The 17,386-nt window shown below is 39.4% G+C and overlaps 1 protein-coding gene across 1 annotated transcript in view; it reads right to left on the reverse strand.

The window, feature by feature from the left end:
* Positions 1 to 17,386, reverse strand: part of CACNA1E (calcium voltage-gated channel subunit alpha1 E) — a 93,259-nt gene that overhangs the window by 61,377 nt on the left and 14,496 nt on the right. Inside the window, exons 4-14 of the mRNA XM_075182273.1 lie at positions 14,842 to 14,957; positions 11,675 to 11,728; positions 11,471 to 11,560; positions 11,132 to 11,344; positions 9,742 to 9,854; positions 9,331 to 9,443; positions 9,069 to 9,200; positions 6,335 to 6,407; positions 6,046 to 6,163; positions 2,994 to 3,061; positions 2,594 to 2,691 (exon numbers count right to left, since the gene is read on the reverse strand). Coding sequence (XP_075038374.1) covers positions 2,594 to 2,691; positions 2,994 to 3,061; positions 6,046 to 6,163; positions 6,335 to 6,407; positions 9,069 to 9,200; positions 9,331 to 9,443; positions 9,742 to 9,854; positions 11,132 to 11,344; positions 11,471 to 11,560; positions 11,675 to 11,728; positions 14,842 to 14,957 — 1,188 coding nt within the window. The remainder of the gene's footprint in view (positions 1 to 2,593; positions 2,692 to 2,993; positions 3,062 to 6,045; positions 6,164 to 6,334; positions 6,408 to 9,068; positions 9,201 to 9,330; positions 9,444 to 9,741; positions 9,855 to 11,131; positions 11,345 to 11,470; positions 11,561 to 11,674; positions 11,729 to 14,841; positions 14,958 to 17,386) is intronic.

Genomic DNA, 17,386 nt, shown 5'->3' on the forward strand with positions numbered 1-17,386 from the left:
GGTGAAAGTTCATTTAATGCTATAGTGTGGTATATGGATGAAGTCCTGATCAATGTTTTATATTATTCTGATATGTCAAATAAACTTTTTCTAGGATATTGAAGGTTGGAGTTCGTTTTGTCTAAATTAAGGCTCATAGTTTGTGCTAATATGAGGTGCTCCTGAGTGTAAGGACCCACGTGAGAATCTAGCTAAAAAGACATCATATAATGGAAAAAATATATTTCGTGTAGCACACTTGTCAATTCTAAATATTTTATAGTCTATGATACATTCATATTTGTCAATGGATTAGATATATCAAAATTAAATAATACCACCTTTTCCACCTTTTTTTTGCAGTTATTCATTATTTTGTGTTATCACGTTTTCCTTATTGCATAGAGGACCTGTCATCATATGTTTGTTTACTTACTCTTTTGCCTTTTTCATCCGTATGTGTAAATGAGCAGACTCTCCAGTTCTATGGAAGTTTCTTTTATCCTATTCTGCGGGTGTATCAGAGCAGATTGGGACTTACACTTGCTCACATGTATTAAGCTGGGTACACACTACAGGGTTTTTGTCCAATAATCGGCTCAACCAGCCGACATACGACCACTTGTTCGAAAGTCGGGTCAGTGTGTGTAGTGACACAAAGGTGGAAAGTCTGCCCAAATAGACAATTATCGCCTCATTTGGTTGGTCGTACCATTCAATTTTTTCCGATTAATCACCTAACGATCATGTAGTGTGAATGCCCTCATGCTGACGATCTCCATAGAGTTTACAGAGTCGGGCTCTTTTCAGCCGATGTTAGCACTGAATGTCAGAGTGAATAAATGTAGAGTGCTGTAGATGGAATAATTCTTTTGTTCGTTCTGAGACAGAATATTTAGTTTCAGAGTCATAGATGCTAACGAAATTCGTTAGGACATGTGGATAACTATAACAAGGTGGTTTTAATCAGTGTGACAATGTGACGGTAGTGAATGAATGAATATTGTGCTGTCATTCTCCAGACTAGAGGACCAGACAAAGGACCAGATGAAGAGCACAGATCTGAAGATAAATCGTGTCAGTGTGTCGCATGAATCGTCAGACTGATCGGACCTTCAGTCGTAGGTATAATGGTTTGAGATAGCACGTCGGTCTGAACAATTCTTCAGTGTGTACCCAGCTTTAGTAACAGTGACATAAATTCTGGGGGAGGGGGGTAATTAATCAACATTCAAGTATCAGACACTCACATCATCAATATGATTCTGCACACAGCTGACTGAGTGGGTGCTCAAAAATAGATGAGATAAGAGTTTGTGTTACAGAGATAAGAGTTTGTATTACTTCATACAGTGAACACATTGCATGCAGTTAGTATACCTATTGAACACTGACTGCTAATCTTTACCTTTGTTTCATTGGCAGAACTTGCTATCAGAACACATAGGCTGATGTTTGTGATAGGTGCAAGCAGTGTTGGTTATGGATGTTAAGCCACAAACAAATTTTATTATTAAACTTCAGCAGATGGTTAATGCAGATACCCACAGATGTAAAGTCAGTCAGGCAGTAATACAATATTATGCAGATGGTAAATACTGGTGTCAAACAGTACTTGGAGCAGGTTTCTTTTGGAGATATGGAGTTTCCGGTCACTATATATATATATATTTATATATTAACAGTTAAAACGCAGCTGTAGCCGAATCGTCTTTCTCCATCAATGGTCACTGGAAGACAGGTGCGAAGGCTGAACTTCTGGTTCGCACGTATGCAGTGGCACAAAGTGGATATTCTGACTGTTCCCCACTTCATGTTCTCACTAGACCACCAGGAATTACATATTACTGCTAGGAGACAGAGCGTTGCGCTCCCCATCAACATGTTTCCCATAACCAGAAGAATTCTTCGGTTGCTGTCTCTGTTAATAATACCCCATTCACACTGCCTTAAAAACCAGGGTTATGAGTAAGTGCCGGGGCGAGCACTGGCAACCCAGATGGAGGCTGAATGTAAACAGGGTCACCTGCATCTACCCGGGTCGGATGGCCAGGGTATTGAACCCAGGTCTTTTGATGGGTTATTCCCAGGTCCGACCCGGGTAGATGCCAGTCTGAACGACGGTGAGACCTGAATTTTTGAGTGTGAACCGATCGACCTGGGAATTTGCCGGGGTGGGATGCTCTGTCACCCCGCAATATCCCGGGTTCATGATTGAAGTTAAAGTCCACTTGTCACTTACAGATAGTGTAGGAAGCTGTTTTGAATGTTAAACAGTGATGATATGCCTGATAGATGGCATTGTGTCTTGGACAATTCATGGCTGCCTCCACTAAGTTGAGGTGTATTTTAAGTGTTAAAGACCCCTTAGCCGATTATCTATACATGTGTATTTGTATTCCCAACATTACATTCAGAATAATATCCTCGTTAAATTGCTTTACATACATACACCTTTTTATACATTTTCTTTTTTAGGATTAACATGGATCATATAAAGATTGTAGTTTTCCTACTTTTAAAAATCCAATAAAAGTATTAAATGGTGATACTTTTTATGCACAGTATTAAAGGACAACATAAAAACAACATATGCAGTTTATAGCTGACTCACTCAACAGATGATGCATTAGGTGCAGACATAGGGCTGACCTCCTTGGCTTTTTGAAGGGCATGCTTCTGGTTAAATGCCTCCTCTTCTTCCTGCTCATCCTAGAGAGAAACAAGAAGATATAAGATATCCGCCGCTCATCAGAACTACTGACAAAGTATGATCTTCAAATTCACGTGTCTCCAAGGTTTTTACTTCTTTCACAGCGTACATCCCCAAGCCACAGATTACCAGCGCGCTAGCAATGCCCACTGTCCAAGATGTCACTCAACCCCACTACATTACTAAGCATGTCCGTTAACCTCAGAGAAACAGCACCGTATGCAGGTGTCATGGTCCCCACACTAAGCTGTTCAGTTACCTAGAGATAATGCAGGGTCTGTCGGCTGAATTGCGCTTTTACCTTGGTCAGCTCCTGGGCGTTGGCCAGATTATCCACGGCAATGGCAAGAAATACATTTAGGAGTGTGTCTGGTCGGGTTAAGCGTAAAATAATTTTCTGATGATCACATTAAGTAACAGACGACACACATTGAATAGGCCATTTAATAAATCGTAACATAGTACAGTATAGTGTAGCAGAAAAACCTAGACAATATTATCAAAAGTGACAGCTTGATGGTAATGTGGCCTCTGAACGATCTTTGAAATATTGTATATGACTTGCTTTTTAATTATTGTAAAATATTGGGCCTGGTTCATTAAGTAAATTAAGGTAAAAAAGGAGTAAGTTTTCTCCTGGACAAAACCATGTTACAATGCAAGGGGTGCAACTAAGTTTATTATTTTGCACATAAGTTAAATACTGGCTGTTTTTTCATATAGCAGAGAAATACTTGATAGCTTTATTTCTACACTGACATTTGAAGTTGATCTAGGACATGCCCTATCCCAACTATAAATCTGTCCCCACATTTTAAATGTATCCCCCCTCCAATGCAACATGGTTTTGTCCAGGTGAAAAGTTACTCATTTTTTTTTTGCTCTACATTCCTTAATGAATCAGACCCATTGTATCTAGTCTTTACTATTTCACAACCAGAAAAGGCAACAGATATTTGTATTAGTCAATTTAACACAATGATGTTGGTATATGATGCGGGTATAGGATACTAGACAAAACTGGCTCATTGAAGATTCTCCACAAAAATGTACAATTAGATACACTCTGCTATAAAGTGTATCTAACCAAAGATTTAAGATATGATATGGGGTATAGTTTCAAAATAGGGTCTACTTTGTATATTTTAACCCCCAAACCAAATCCAGAAAAGAGTCCACAAATATGAACTAATCCTTTACCAAAGGTTGAACAATGTAAGAAAAAACTGTGCCTTTTACTTACGTACATGTTTACTACAGTACATGGAAATGTCAGTATTTGTTATCTAGTTTTCATTTTCGTATCTCTTTAAGTATTTCTCTTTAGTGATCGAAATGATTGGGATTTATGAATAAATCGTCTGTATTAGAAAGGTCCATAAGTGAGAAATAAATTCTCTAGTCCAGGGTTTCCCAAACCCAGTCCTCAGGGCTCCCCAACAGTGCAGGTTTTCTGGATCACATGTGACATAATTAGGACCACCTGTGTATCTGTTACAATGTGTCAGTCAGTAATGAATACTGTACGTGATGTACATACCTTTAATAAAAATAATCCTCACTTTTATCCCAAAGCATATGATGCCATATGTTACCATGGTGATATGACTGATAATAAGATAACATTTTCAGAAACTCAACTATAAGAAAAGGATAAACCTGGAAAGTGTGGATTATTGGCAACTAGAGCCCAGTGAGTCAGACATCTGTAGTGGAGATATTAATGAAAACACTGCTGAAAGACTAAACACATCAAGGTGGAGCTGTAGATGTAGTATATCCAAGTATATAAAGTAATAAAGCAACGGTGAAGGGCAGTAGGTTGCTAGGTTTCAAAGGGAGATGAATAAGTAACTATGGGTCCACCAAGAATACCGTGTTCAGTTCCGGAGGCAATACCACCAGAGGGACATAAATAAATTAGAGTAATAATAAATAAATGAACTAAACACATTACTGTAGACTAGGCCTAGCATCTTGTTGTAGGTGATTTTTTGGGATTTCTGGGTATAAGTTCTATGAAAAAAAACACAATTTTAAACAGCGCTTCACTATCGACTGCAGCTAGACTAAAACTTACAACAATTATACACAATTTGTGAACAAAATTGCAAACAAATAAAGTGAAATCAAACACTGTCTATCTCCCATACAAACAATTAGGGAATAGTGAGTGTAAACAAATATGTGGTACTTATATTTGGCTGATGTGTAGAGTTCTTCACATGACCTTCACAATGGACATACCAACAATACCAATAATGCATGAAAAAACAAAACAAAATTAAAATAATAGTGTGATATTTTTTAACACTTCAATGTGATAATATACTAAAAGATAATAAAATAAACTAAAAATAAATTTCATTTGTATGGGAGATAGACAGCGCTTCATTTCACTTTATTTGGGTAAGAGTTCTGTATTGCATCACAGTGTTTTGTGTTCTGGATGTGGAACTGACCTCCATTACTGCTGCCTGCCCTGACCTCTCTGCAACATCCCTAATTTGTCTGATTAGGGCAGCACGGTGGCTGCCCTAAGTGGTTACTTCTGCCTTACAGTACCGGGGTCATGAGTTCAATTCCCAACCATGGCCTTATCTGTGCGGAGTTTGTATATTCTCCCCGTGTTTGTGTGGGTTTCCTCCGGGTGCTCCGGTTTCCTCCCACACGCCAAAAACATACTAGTAGGTTAATTGGCTGTTAACAAATTGACCCTAGTCTGTGTGTCTGACTGTGTGTGTGAGTGTTAGGGAATTTAGACTGTTAGCCCCTATGGCTCAGGGACTGATGTGAGTGAGTTCTCTGTACAGTGCTATATAACTAAATGATGATGATGATAATCTATGTGCTGTCCATGCCTTTCTCTGGCCTTCCTCATCACCATTGGAATCATCCGTAACCACCTGTCTTATTTATTGTAAGGTTGGTGTGTTGCTGTCAAAATGCCAACCTATCAAAGATTACAAATGTCTGTAAGCTTAAGGGAAAGAATTTATTGTCTCTGTGCATGTAAAAAAAAAAAAAAAAGTAAAATGGGTAACATGCCCCCCTTCCTGATGACAAATTTTCAACCAGCCCCAGCAACTAGATATGTGTATTGTCCCCTTGTTGACTACGAGCCCTGCTATTCCAATGGGAGACAAGTGCCTGTTACACAGATGGACCCTCCCCAGAAAACAAAAAAAATTAACAAAGGAAGATGTTAGAGTTACTACTGTATATATAACAGACAAATTCACAAATGTGTGTTAAAGATTTTTTGTAAATATGAAGATTTTCCACATATAGGAATATTTCCACCCCTTGACAAATTCTTGACATTACAGCACAAAACGTGTTTATAAGGATACAGTTGCCAAACAGGGTGAGAACGATGAAGTAAATGGAAGACCACATTCCAGAACGGACTCCCCCCTGTGACCGGATTCCATTGTACATCACCTCATTCCAATCTTCTCCAGTTAGAATCTGAGTACAAGAAACATTCCACAAAATAGCTGAATACTTACGGCTGAGCGACAGGTCATGAAAACTAGTGCTCTGCAGTAGACAACTTAATACAACGTTATCTAGATGTGACCAGGTTAATTTACAGCTGTGTTGAAAACGTCTGAATGTCTATACTGGGCAAAGCCTTACCTGAAAGACTGTCATGACAGCCGCAGGGAATGTATCAAAATTTGCAGAAGGGGTGCCATCATTAAAATTAAATCTGCAAACAAATATGATAAAAAGAGAATTATTGTGTTACTAGTGCAGCCTAGACTAGCAACACATTATATTAGCTGTGTCTTGTGTAACAGGGGTAGGTTGTGAATCGAAATACTTTTGTATGAATATATTTTAAGATGTGACTATAGAGTTGCCATCCCTTACCACACTTTTACTAAGGTCATATGAAAGTGCACTTTTCTCAGCCATCATGTGGGTTGAACAAATATTTAGGAGAATGCAGCCTATTAATTCACTATGGGCCAGTGACCATTGAGGCATGTTTGAGGCAGTGGCAGTGCCATTGAGGCAGAGTAGATTGGCTGCATTCTCATGCATCAGTAATGACACTGTTTCCTAGTAAATTGATATTCTTCATTCTTTTGAATATTAGCGCAGCCCACAAAATAATCACCTTATTAGACCATTATCTGCCAAGTAGGAAAGGCTGGAAACTATACATCTGACACTCCTAGGGGTATATGTACTAAAGTGCGGGTTTGAAAAAGTAGAGATGTTGCCTATAGCAACCAATCAGATTCTAGCTATCATTTTGTAGAATGTACTAAAAAATAATAACTAGAATCTGATTGGTTGCTATAGGCAACATCTCCATTTTTTTTTTCAAACCCGCAGTTTAGTAAATATACCCCCTAATGTATTTGGGCTTGATTTATTAAGGAAAGTTAAGAAAAAGTAAGCAAATAAGGCAAAACCGTGTTGCATTGGAGGGGGAGGTAAATATAAAATGTGATGGCAACTTTATTTTTGGAGTAGGGCATGTCCTAGATCAACTTTAAATTTCAGTGTACAAATACAGCTATGAAGTATTTGTGTGCTACATGAAAAAACAGACAGTGTTTTCCTTATGTGCAAAATAATAAACTAATTTGCACCCCTTGCATTGCAACATGGCTTTGTTCAGAAAACTTGAGTACGAAAACGTACTCAATTTTTTGCTTAACTTTCCTTAATGAATCAGGCACTTTGTGGATATAATCACTCTGGTATAAAGTATAATATACACCATTAACGTGAATAGAAGTTCTGTCACCCAGCTATGTGTAAATTAATTTGATTACACCCAGGAAATGTAGATCTGTCTATCATGACAAATTTGAAATAATTATAAAGCCGGAAAACCTCCAAATGGAAAATGTGTAAATCATTTTGCTTTCTCATTATGAATACGGCATGGGCATTCTGATGAACCTGAGCTTGTACATAGATTTCTATTACTCTTGAGCTATGTACAGTTAAGCTTATTGTTATTCTGTTAAACACCCTACAATATATAATCAATGTTTTGCTTCCCTGTGTGTATAAGCTGCTATTTTTCCTGTCTTCTTAAATTAAGGCACTTTATCATCCCCATTGTGGTGGCAAGCAGTGTTTACAGTATTCTAACACTCGCTACAAAGGAAGTGATCAATATTACAGTTATTCTTCAGCATAATTAGAGCTGGTCTCAATCAGCGTGGCATGGCGATCCAGAGAAAGGTCCGCGGGGATGGTTACCGCAGCCCTTGAACTTGCTATTTTGCTGCCTAATACTGGAGCTTTATTAACCCTTTTTCACCTTACTAAGCATGGTCGGTTGTGCATTTATTTCCTTCGCTGTGTGGCCTGTTGGAATAACATATTGCGTAGTGTATAGGAAGTGGCACACGTTGACACCAAAATTAATTTTCTACTTACCGTATCGTACAATTCTAACCAAACCTGAACATTCATTTTTGGGTGAAATATCACAAGTTCTTGGCTTAGTTACCTAGGATTCGGGATTCACAGGTTTGGTGGGTACAACGTATGTATTACTGATTTGATATTTCCATTTGAATAGTAGCAGGAAATCCATTTACTTTTTAAAGAGTTGAATTTCATTTAATTTGTACGTGTGGTTTGTATTTGTGTCTGTATTGAATTACATTTTACATAGTAAATGTGACTTTTGCATTTATATGTATTTATTAATCACATTGTCAAAACTCTATTCTCTCTTATCTTCATTACAGTATTATATTGTATACAAATAATGAGACTCTACTGTCACTGTCATGCCACATCTCAGCGCTGTCCCTGCGCTTTCTCCACACTATCGCAGGGTGCAATTGTGCCAGAAAATTTTGTAACTCTTTATAACTGGGAACAGAAACAAAACAATGCTGGGTAATACAGACAGACAGAGAGGTAAGAGGGCCCTGCCTGCAAGCTGACAATCTATGGGTCAACGGGTGTTTGGTACATGAGGGTAGGTGCTACATAATGCGTATTAGTCCAGCCAGATTTCAAAGGTAAGAAGTTCTTAGTGGACTATATGATCCAGTCACATAGCTATGTGGGCCAAAGAGTTGTCGTCTTGTGCGAACTGTGTAATAAGGTAATAAGGTATCCTAAGGAGGTTAAGAGGATGGTTGAAGAATATTATAAGCTTGCCTGAAGAGGGTTTAAAGATGAAATGTGCCTCGTAAGAGGCCACATGCCCAAAACATGAAGTATTTTGTGTACTGTATAACAGAATTACAAGCTGCAAGTTGTCCTCTCCTATTTTGTATTGTTTATGAATTTGTTCAGAGTGGTGATCTCCATGTTTTGTGATGCGGTATGTGTGTTTAACTTCGTTACCTGCATCAGTATGTAAAGATGAAAGGGAAAGATCTACCTGCCGCCATAGAGCTGCATTCCCAGTAGCGCAAAGACAACAATAAAAAGGAAAAGGAGGAAGAGTAGGCTGATAATTGACTTCATGGAATTCATCAAAGACACCACCAGATTTCTTAGCGAGGCCCAGTATCTGAAAAACACGCAGTATGTTGACTAGCTGCAATCCTGCACCTTAAATGCAGACAGCATGAATGGCAAGGACTTGAGGAGACAAGGAAACATTATAACATGAAATCATAGACGACACCATTCGAACTTACTTGGTTACTTTAAAGATTCTTAAAAGACGTAGAGCTCTTAGGACACTGATCCCAAATGATGTCCCAGGTCTAAATATGGCCCAGATTACTTCAAATATACTTCCTATTGTGACCTGAAGAGGAGGATTTAGCATGAGGTAGATTGTAATACATGAAAGGTACTTGTTGCATACACACAGAGGAGGCGGCCATTTTGTGGCATGAACCAATGTTTATGGCTGTATCCAATCAATTCACTATGAACACTGCTGATGGATCAGACACTTTAATTTGTTTCGCATAGAGCACCTGGTGCCTCAGTGATGGCTGCCCCCATTGCTTTCACGCAACAGGTGCACTTTAAAAATAATAATATGCAAAGGACTATAGTTTTTCTTAGACTTCTGCTCAAAACAGTATGCATTTACTCACCCCACAGTCAAAGCAGTTGAACGATGAGTGGAAGTAGAGCCGTGGGCCCATTCCATACATCTTGAAAGACATCTCCACCAAAAATAAGCCAAGAAACAGAAATTCTGCATAGTCTGCAAAAAATGAATGAACAAATAGTCAGACTCGCCTGCGCAAAGCACAAACTGTGTTGCTTTGAGCTACCCTGGAAGTGGGGATGATGGTTAGTGTTCAGTTATATGTAAATGTTTGGGCACCCCTGGTCAAAATACGTGTTTCACTGAATGATTAAAGGAAATTAACTTTACTTTACAGAGTATAGACATATTCCTACATATTGTCATAAAACATTACTATTTATTGTTTATAAAATAATGTGACTGGGGCCAATGTTCCGGTTGAGTCATTTATATTTTTTTTAAGGACTGAAAATGATGGTCTTCTTAGTTCACGTAAAGACAATGGCAGACCTGAATACGTACTTTGACCCTACTAACCTCTCAGGATGTTGTACCTACTCTCAACCATGGGCCCCATAAAGCAGCTGACCAAGGACTTGAAAAAAAATGGTCTGTTTTAAAGCAGGGGAAGGTTGTAAAAACACTTTAGCTGGGAATTTCCATTGTCAGGAACATCACTAAGTTAAGGGGACTTGTAGACGTCAAGGCAAACCTAAGGAGGACTGCTGGTAAACTGGTCAGTTATTCAAAGCAGACACTACATATCACTGTAAGGGACCTTCAGCTGACCTCAGGGTAGTCCACAGGTCCACAAACCAGAGTTGCTTAAATAAAATAAATTACATAGAAGAGATGTCAGAAGAAACCTTTCCTGCGACCTCTTCACAAAAGTCAACACGTGAAATATAGAAAGCAATTCTTACATCATCATCATCAGTTATTTATATAGCACCACTAATTCTGCAGCACTGTACAGAGAACTCATTTACATCAGTCCCTGTCCCATTGGAGCTTACAGTCTAAATTCCCGGCCTAACATATACACAGACCAAGACTGACTAAGGTCAATTTAATAGCAGCCAATTAACCTACTAATATATTTTTGGAGCGTGGGAGGAAACCGGAGCACCTGGAGGAAACCCACGCAAACACAGGGAGAACATACAAACTCCACACAGATAAGGCCATGGTCAGAAATCGAACTCATGACCCCAGTGCTGTGAGGTAGAAGTGCTAACCACTAAGCCACTGTGCTGCCCATACGTCAGAAACATAGTGGAACAAAGTCCTGATCTAACAAACAAAATTTTGCATACACCTGTACTGTGACTCTGATACTACCCAGAAGCCCGAGTAATGGCGAAACAAGCTTTACTTATTATAATGATATCCACTTACATAAGGGGAATTTCAAAACACAATGTAAAAGTTCAATAAAGAAACAAACTTACATAGGATATTTGAGAGCCATGCAGCCTGGTCATGGTGAACAATGGCCACACAGGCAGTGTTAAGTGCTACCACTCCTAGGACCATCCAATAGAAAACTTGGGATTTAATCATGTGACGTATAGATATGCGTAATAGTCTTTCTTTGTGGCGAAAATAAGATGCACCATCCATTTTGGCAGCACTCTTAATACTAGCTCTTGCAAGAGGTGTGCCTGCAATGGACAAAAATGAGCTTAGCCGAGTGTAGCATTTCCTTTCAATTGACTACATCAATTAAATTATTAATATAATAATGATGATATTTGAATATATTATTAAAAGGTAATAACACCACTCACCAACAGAGGCTATATCAACACAGTGGTCTTCATTGGTATCACGGTTCATGGCTTCAGTTCTACTTCGTTTAATTGTCGCTCTCCTGAGAACTACAGATAGAAAAGGGAATCATATCAGCCAGTGCTGTAAAGAAAACCAATTATAGAGGAACAATGATTATGAAAACGTAAAGTGCTTGAAAGGCCAGGCGATTTAATACTTACCTTCTAAGGCAGAAGTTCCAGAGTTTTTATTTTCTTCAGCTAGCATCACTTCCTCTGGATGAAGACAGACATACAGGTGAAAGTTATGAAATTAGAATAGTATATATATAATTATCTTCTGCTGAAATGATGTAGACTGTACCTGTCACATCGTAGAGGTATCTATTTTGTGGGTGGGACCAATATTCAGCCTATCAATTCACTAGATACTAATGATATCACAAGAGCATGAGGCAAACAGTGCAGCATTCTCAAGAATATTGGTTCGGCTCACAAAATGGCTCCATATTGGTTCAGCTTACAAAATGGCTGCCTATTGGTTCAGCTCAAAAATGGCTGCCTCCACTGAGTGTAAGTGAAGAACAGCGTATTCTAACAAGAGTGCTAAGAAATGACACATTTCTACTTTTAGAAAGAGGACATCTCAGTATGAACATTATGTTAGTCATGGGTTTTGGTTACACTTTGCATTTCAATGCATCTCTTCTATGTTACAATCATATTTGCTTAAAACATATTTGCCCACCCTCCCAAATTTCGAATAGCTCTCCAGAGAAGCTTTTTCTCCCGCATCTCACCAACTTCCTAGCGAATTCGGTAGGACTGTGGCCTCAATGACGCAATTCACATTCACAGCGCAATTGCGTTACTGGGATGGGGCCAAGATGACACAATTTGGTGTATCACGCACCCCTGCTCTTGCCACTTGATTTCTGGGGATCCCGGAGGAGAGAATACAAAAGTTGGCAAGTATAGGTTATAATGAGGTATTATACTTCATATATGTGTCCCTTTATAGTGAAATATAAGGCCGCAGGTCAAGTGCTTTTATACAAGTCACAAAACTTTGAGGTGAATCTATTGTCTTTACACAGTATTTAATTGTAGGAGGTACATTATTCCTAATATAAGTTGTAGTTTTATGGCACAGACATTAACAATGCTTAGTGTTTTAATTGCCTTTCCCTGGGACGGGCGAGGGAGGGCCAAACTGGGCCCCTGTAGTGACAGATATTGGGCCTGAGTCATTAAGGCAAAAAAAGAGTAAATGTTCTCTGTGACAAAACATGTTATAATGCAGGGGTGCAAATTAGTTTATTATTTTGCACATAAGCTAAATACTGGCTGTTTTTTCATCTAACACACAAATACTTAATAGCTTTTATTATTACACTGAAATTTAAAGTTGATCTAGGACATGCCCTACCCCAACTATATATATATGTCCCCACATTTTAAATTTACCTCCCCCTCCAATGCAACATGGTTTTGCCCAGGTGCAAATGATTCTCCTTTTTTATGCTTTGCTCTCCTGAATGACTTAGGTCCATTATCTTTATTATGTATATCTTTCACAGCTGCATCTATCCGGGTGATATCTGCCACCCGGCAAGAGGATTCCCAGGTACCCCAGTGCGACCACCTATTAGTGCCACCTACCTAGGCAGCACGTGGAGTCTCTGCAAAACCTTGGGTGCATGACCGTGCTGCTCACCCTTCCCCCCACCCCAAATTGCACACACAGCTTCAGAGAAAGCAGGTGTTACATGTGCAGTCTAGAGGGGGGGGGGGACTGCACAGAGCAATAGGAAGCATAGTCCACTCAATCCCCCCCCCCCTTCCCCTTTGACTGCAAGCTGGCTCTGACTGAGCCCCGTCCACCTTCACCCAGATACCTCCCCTGGGGTCCTGGCTACACTGTACCTGCCCACTGTATTTACACCAGCCATGTATTATATGATAATATAACAGTAGATCAATGATTGCTCCGTATATGTGAACATTGTCTATTCACCAAGGATAACATATTGATGGCCTTTGCATCAGAAATCCAGCATTCTTCACACATCATTTAAGGTCTATATCTGCTGCCACATATGATGGGCATTACACATCTCTAAAAACATTAGGCCTTGTTTATGGAGCACAAAATCTGCAAGGTGCAGTGCCATATCCCCTTGGCAGGTGCAGTGCGCATAAATTAGTACAGGCGCATCTACATTTCCACCAAAGCACATGGTGAAAACGGCGGCGTTGGTGGTAGAGCAGAACTTTTCACTGGCTAATAGGAGGATTTGGGCAGAGTGGGGTGTTCTGTGCTGAGCACAGATAGGGCGCATTACTGCACCTCGTTTTCCTTTTGCAGAAGAAGATTATTTAATAACAGGACTAGATTTATCCCCCTCCTTAGAGCTGCTGGAGATCGGTTTTGTCCTACACTGTTAGGGCCTGTGTCATTAAGGAGAGAAAAGCAAAAAAAAAATCAGTAACTTTGCACCTGGGCAAAACAATGTTGCATTGGAGGGGGAGGCAAATTTAAAATGTGGGGACAGATTTATAGTTGGGATAGGACATGTCCTAGATCAACTTTAAATTTCACTGTAAAAATAAAGTTATCCAGTATTTGTGTGCTAGATGACAAAACAGCCAGTATTTTCTTTATGTGCAAAATAATAAGCTAATTTGCACCCCTTGCATTGTAATATGGTTTGTCCAGGATTAAAGGTACTCCTTTTTTTGCCTTGCTCTCTTTAATGACTCAGGTCCTTAGTGGATTGTATTGTGCACCTTCCTATTGCACTGCAGAAAAGTAAAAAAGAAAGTATTGATGTCTCCTCGCTCTTATTTCAGACACACTAAATAGAGCAGCACTTTAAACAGAAAAGTTTATATATATAAAGGTGATGTAGGATGGACGTGTAAGTGACATTTCCCTCTTTCCACCAGGTGCACTGCCGTAACGTGGGAGCACACGGACATGTGCTAGGGAAAAGGTAAGGGCAGTTGCGCACGTCCAATAGCACATTGCTCATGTGCTTTCTTCCCCTATTTTGGACTTATTAGTAATGGTCAGAATAAAATGTGAGATTCAAAAACCTTTGGAAATTTTTGTCTATCCAAATAATTTACGAAGTCTAAGAAGCACAATGACAAGAACCAGTGAGGGTCATTTACTTACTCTGCTCAAAGGTGCAAATCTGCACCAAACATCACAGCAACCAACTAGACATTATTGTGTGTGTGTGTTGCGATAGACAGATATAAGCTAATTGATAATTTCTTGTTATGGTTTTGTGCATATGTTGCACCTAAATGCGAAGGTTAATAAGTGAGCCATTGTGTATCTATAAGAGAGGAAGAGTCTGAGTTACAGGACTTTTACTCACCAGCTTTATCTATCCAAGCTCGATAACCGTTCAGTTCCCTCTCAATCTGCTGCTGCCTGCGCAACTTCATGAAGGCCCGGCGGTTCTCTACACGCTCTCTCTCTTTGGCAAATTCACTGCAATGAGGATGACAGAGGTGTTACGGATAACTGAAAACCTGACCAGGTTTATGAGGCATTAGAGTGGAATAAGTATCTGTGACATCATAACATGATTATATGTAGTAAACAGAACACAAGAACATTGACCGGGTGCAGAATTTGAAGAAAGCAATCCATGTTCCCTTGCAAGGGGAACAAATGCAAACTTTTGCATACAGGGAAAATAGTGCATGTTTCTGCATATTGCACATACATACTGGTCAGCTCTATTATTACATTTGCATTTTAGAGATGGGCTAAGCCAACTCTAAATAAGTTTGTTCAATTTACATTTTCCCCATTACAACACACAGGGGTCTATTTAAGAATGGGCGTAAACATATTCCTCTGGCACAAATGGGCCCTCACAGTAAATGATTTTGCCAGGATTCTCCTGGCAAAAGTTTCCCCATGTAAAGCCATAGCGCTGCATGACAACCATAGCGGCCCATGGTTATTCATTTAAATAAAGCATATTTTCAAAGAGGTATGGGGGTATCATTCTTTGTTTTTTTGTTTTCTTATACATTTTTAATCATTTTTATTTCTTTATCTTTTTTAATGAAAGTGGAACTGGAAGCTCAAATCAAGACTTCCACTTGCACTGCACATGTGAGCTGGGACAGGCATGCACCGAGGGTTCCTGAACTGGTAGGAGAACTCTTAGTATCACTCAGCTGCCATGGAGACAATTCAATAGTAAGTATTGATGATAGGAGATTTTCTATTGTTACTATAAATGACGAGAGAACAACAGCCATATCGCCACTTAATAGTAAACGGGCCCCCAATTTTTTTCCCTGATGCAAATATTGTTCCCAAAATATCTGGATTTTTTCCCCACTCTAAGTCACCGCCTTAGTATTTTAAGACTATTTATGCTGATAGTGTTTAGGTTGACTTTGTGGATCCCACTGAATCTGGGAGCATGAGGCCATACCTAACAGTTATACTATCCCAGGGGAGATGCCTTAATAAAGAGATCTATGCATACATGATGGGTGTGTAGAGCATTAAGCATAAGTAAATACTTCATACTGGTAATTTTGTTTACTGTAGTATTAGATACAGCCTTGAAGACAGTTATCTCTGATCTTCAGTAGCAACCCTGGGTTTAAATATTTGGATTAGATCTGAATTAGTGTAATATACACTTCAAATCACAATGACTAACTTTTATCATTATTAGGTTGACAAATAGGTAGACAATACTAATATACGCTACGCATACTTGCCAACTCTCCAGGAAAGTCCGGGACACTCCCAAAATTCGGGTCAGTCTCCCAGGCTCCTGCGAGAGCTGGCATTTCTCCCGCATCCCGGAATTAGCCTTGTTAAAATGACGCGATTCACTGAGAATTGCGTCATTTTGGCCCCGCATCCCGGAATTAGCCTTGTTAAAATGACGCGATTCACTGAGAATTGCGTCATTTTGGCCCCGCCCCCCGCAACAAAATGTCATTTTACTCATGGGGGCATGGCCAAAATGACGTGATTCGAGGCACCCCGTCCCCTCCTGCCCATTAGTCACACTCTTCTCCCGGACGTCGCCTACTGAAAGTAGGCAAGTATGCGCTAATGCAGAAAGAACATGCCTGCAATAGCTTACTCGGTATAGGCACAACTCTGCATAATTGTAATCTGGCCCAGATTTCCAGGGGCAATCCAAGTTTTATATAACAAATATATTCCACTCATACAGTGATAATCATGAAACCAGTCCCCTTGTCCACAGTATTTTACCATGTTTGGCTCCCTTCCTACAGAATGAGTGAGAAGACTACATTCATTAAGTCTACAGTATGTAGTTAATCTGTGATTGGATAGAGCTGTGTTTTTTTATCAAATGTAACCATCCAGCAATCAGCTAAATATTCTGTTTGGGCAGAATGGTAGACTGACCTGAAAATGTGACCGATGGATACATAAATAATGTATAAGTTTACTGTAGGACCAAGTATTACAGTCAGAAGTGGCAGACTGCAGTACTTTTCTGTAACCCAACACTATCATATGCTGTGAGGGTATTTGTGACGGTTGGAGAAACAGAGAAAAATATCCAATATTCTCACTTTACAGGAAATCCTGCAGTGCACATCGCCATACACCATAAATAAATCTGAATGTATATAATGTTTTTTAACGCATTGGTAACCCTTGAGCAATGAATATTAATATCTGCTTGTACATTCTCAATATTATAGACAAAACGCACAACTAGGCAATATTTGGGTCTTGTACTGTATTCCCCATGTACACTGCAGATTTCCAGGGGTGAGAAACAATGTCTAGTTAGCACTAAAGCATCAGACCAAGTCCTCCGGGCCCCACCCAAAACTAACAATGCAGCACAAATAATAAGCTGTTTACACATTCTGGAGCTTTTGCTGTTGCCAAGGAAACCA

This window comes from Mixophyes fleayi, chromosome 8 (assembly GCF_038048845.1).
Source record: "Mixophyes fleayi isolate aMixFle1 chromosome 8, aMixFle1.hap1, whole genome shotgun sequence".
In the NCBI taxonomy this organism is placed as follows: domain Eukaryota; kingdom Metazoa; phylum Chordata; class Amphibia; order Anura; family Limnodynastidae; genus Mixophyes; species Mixophyes fleayi.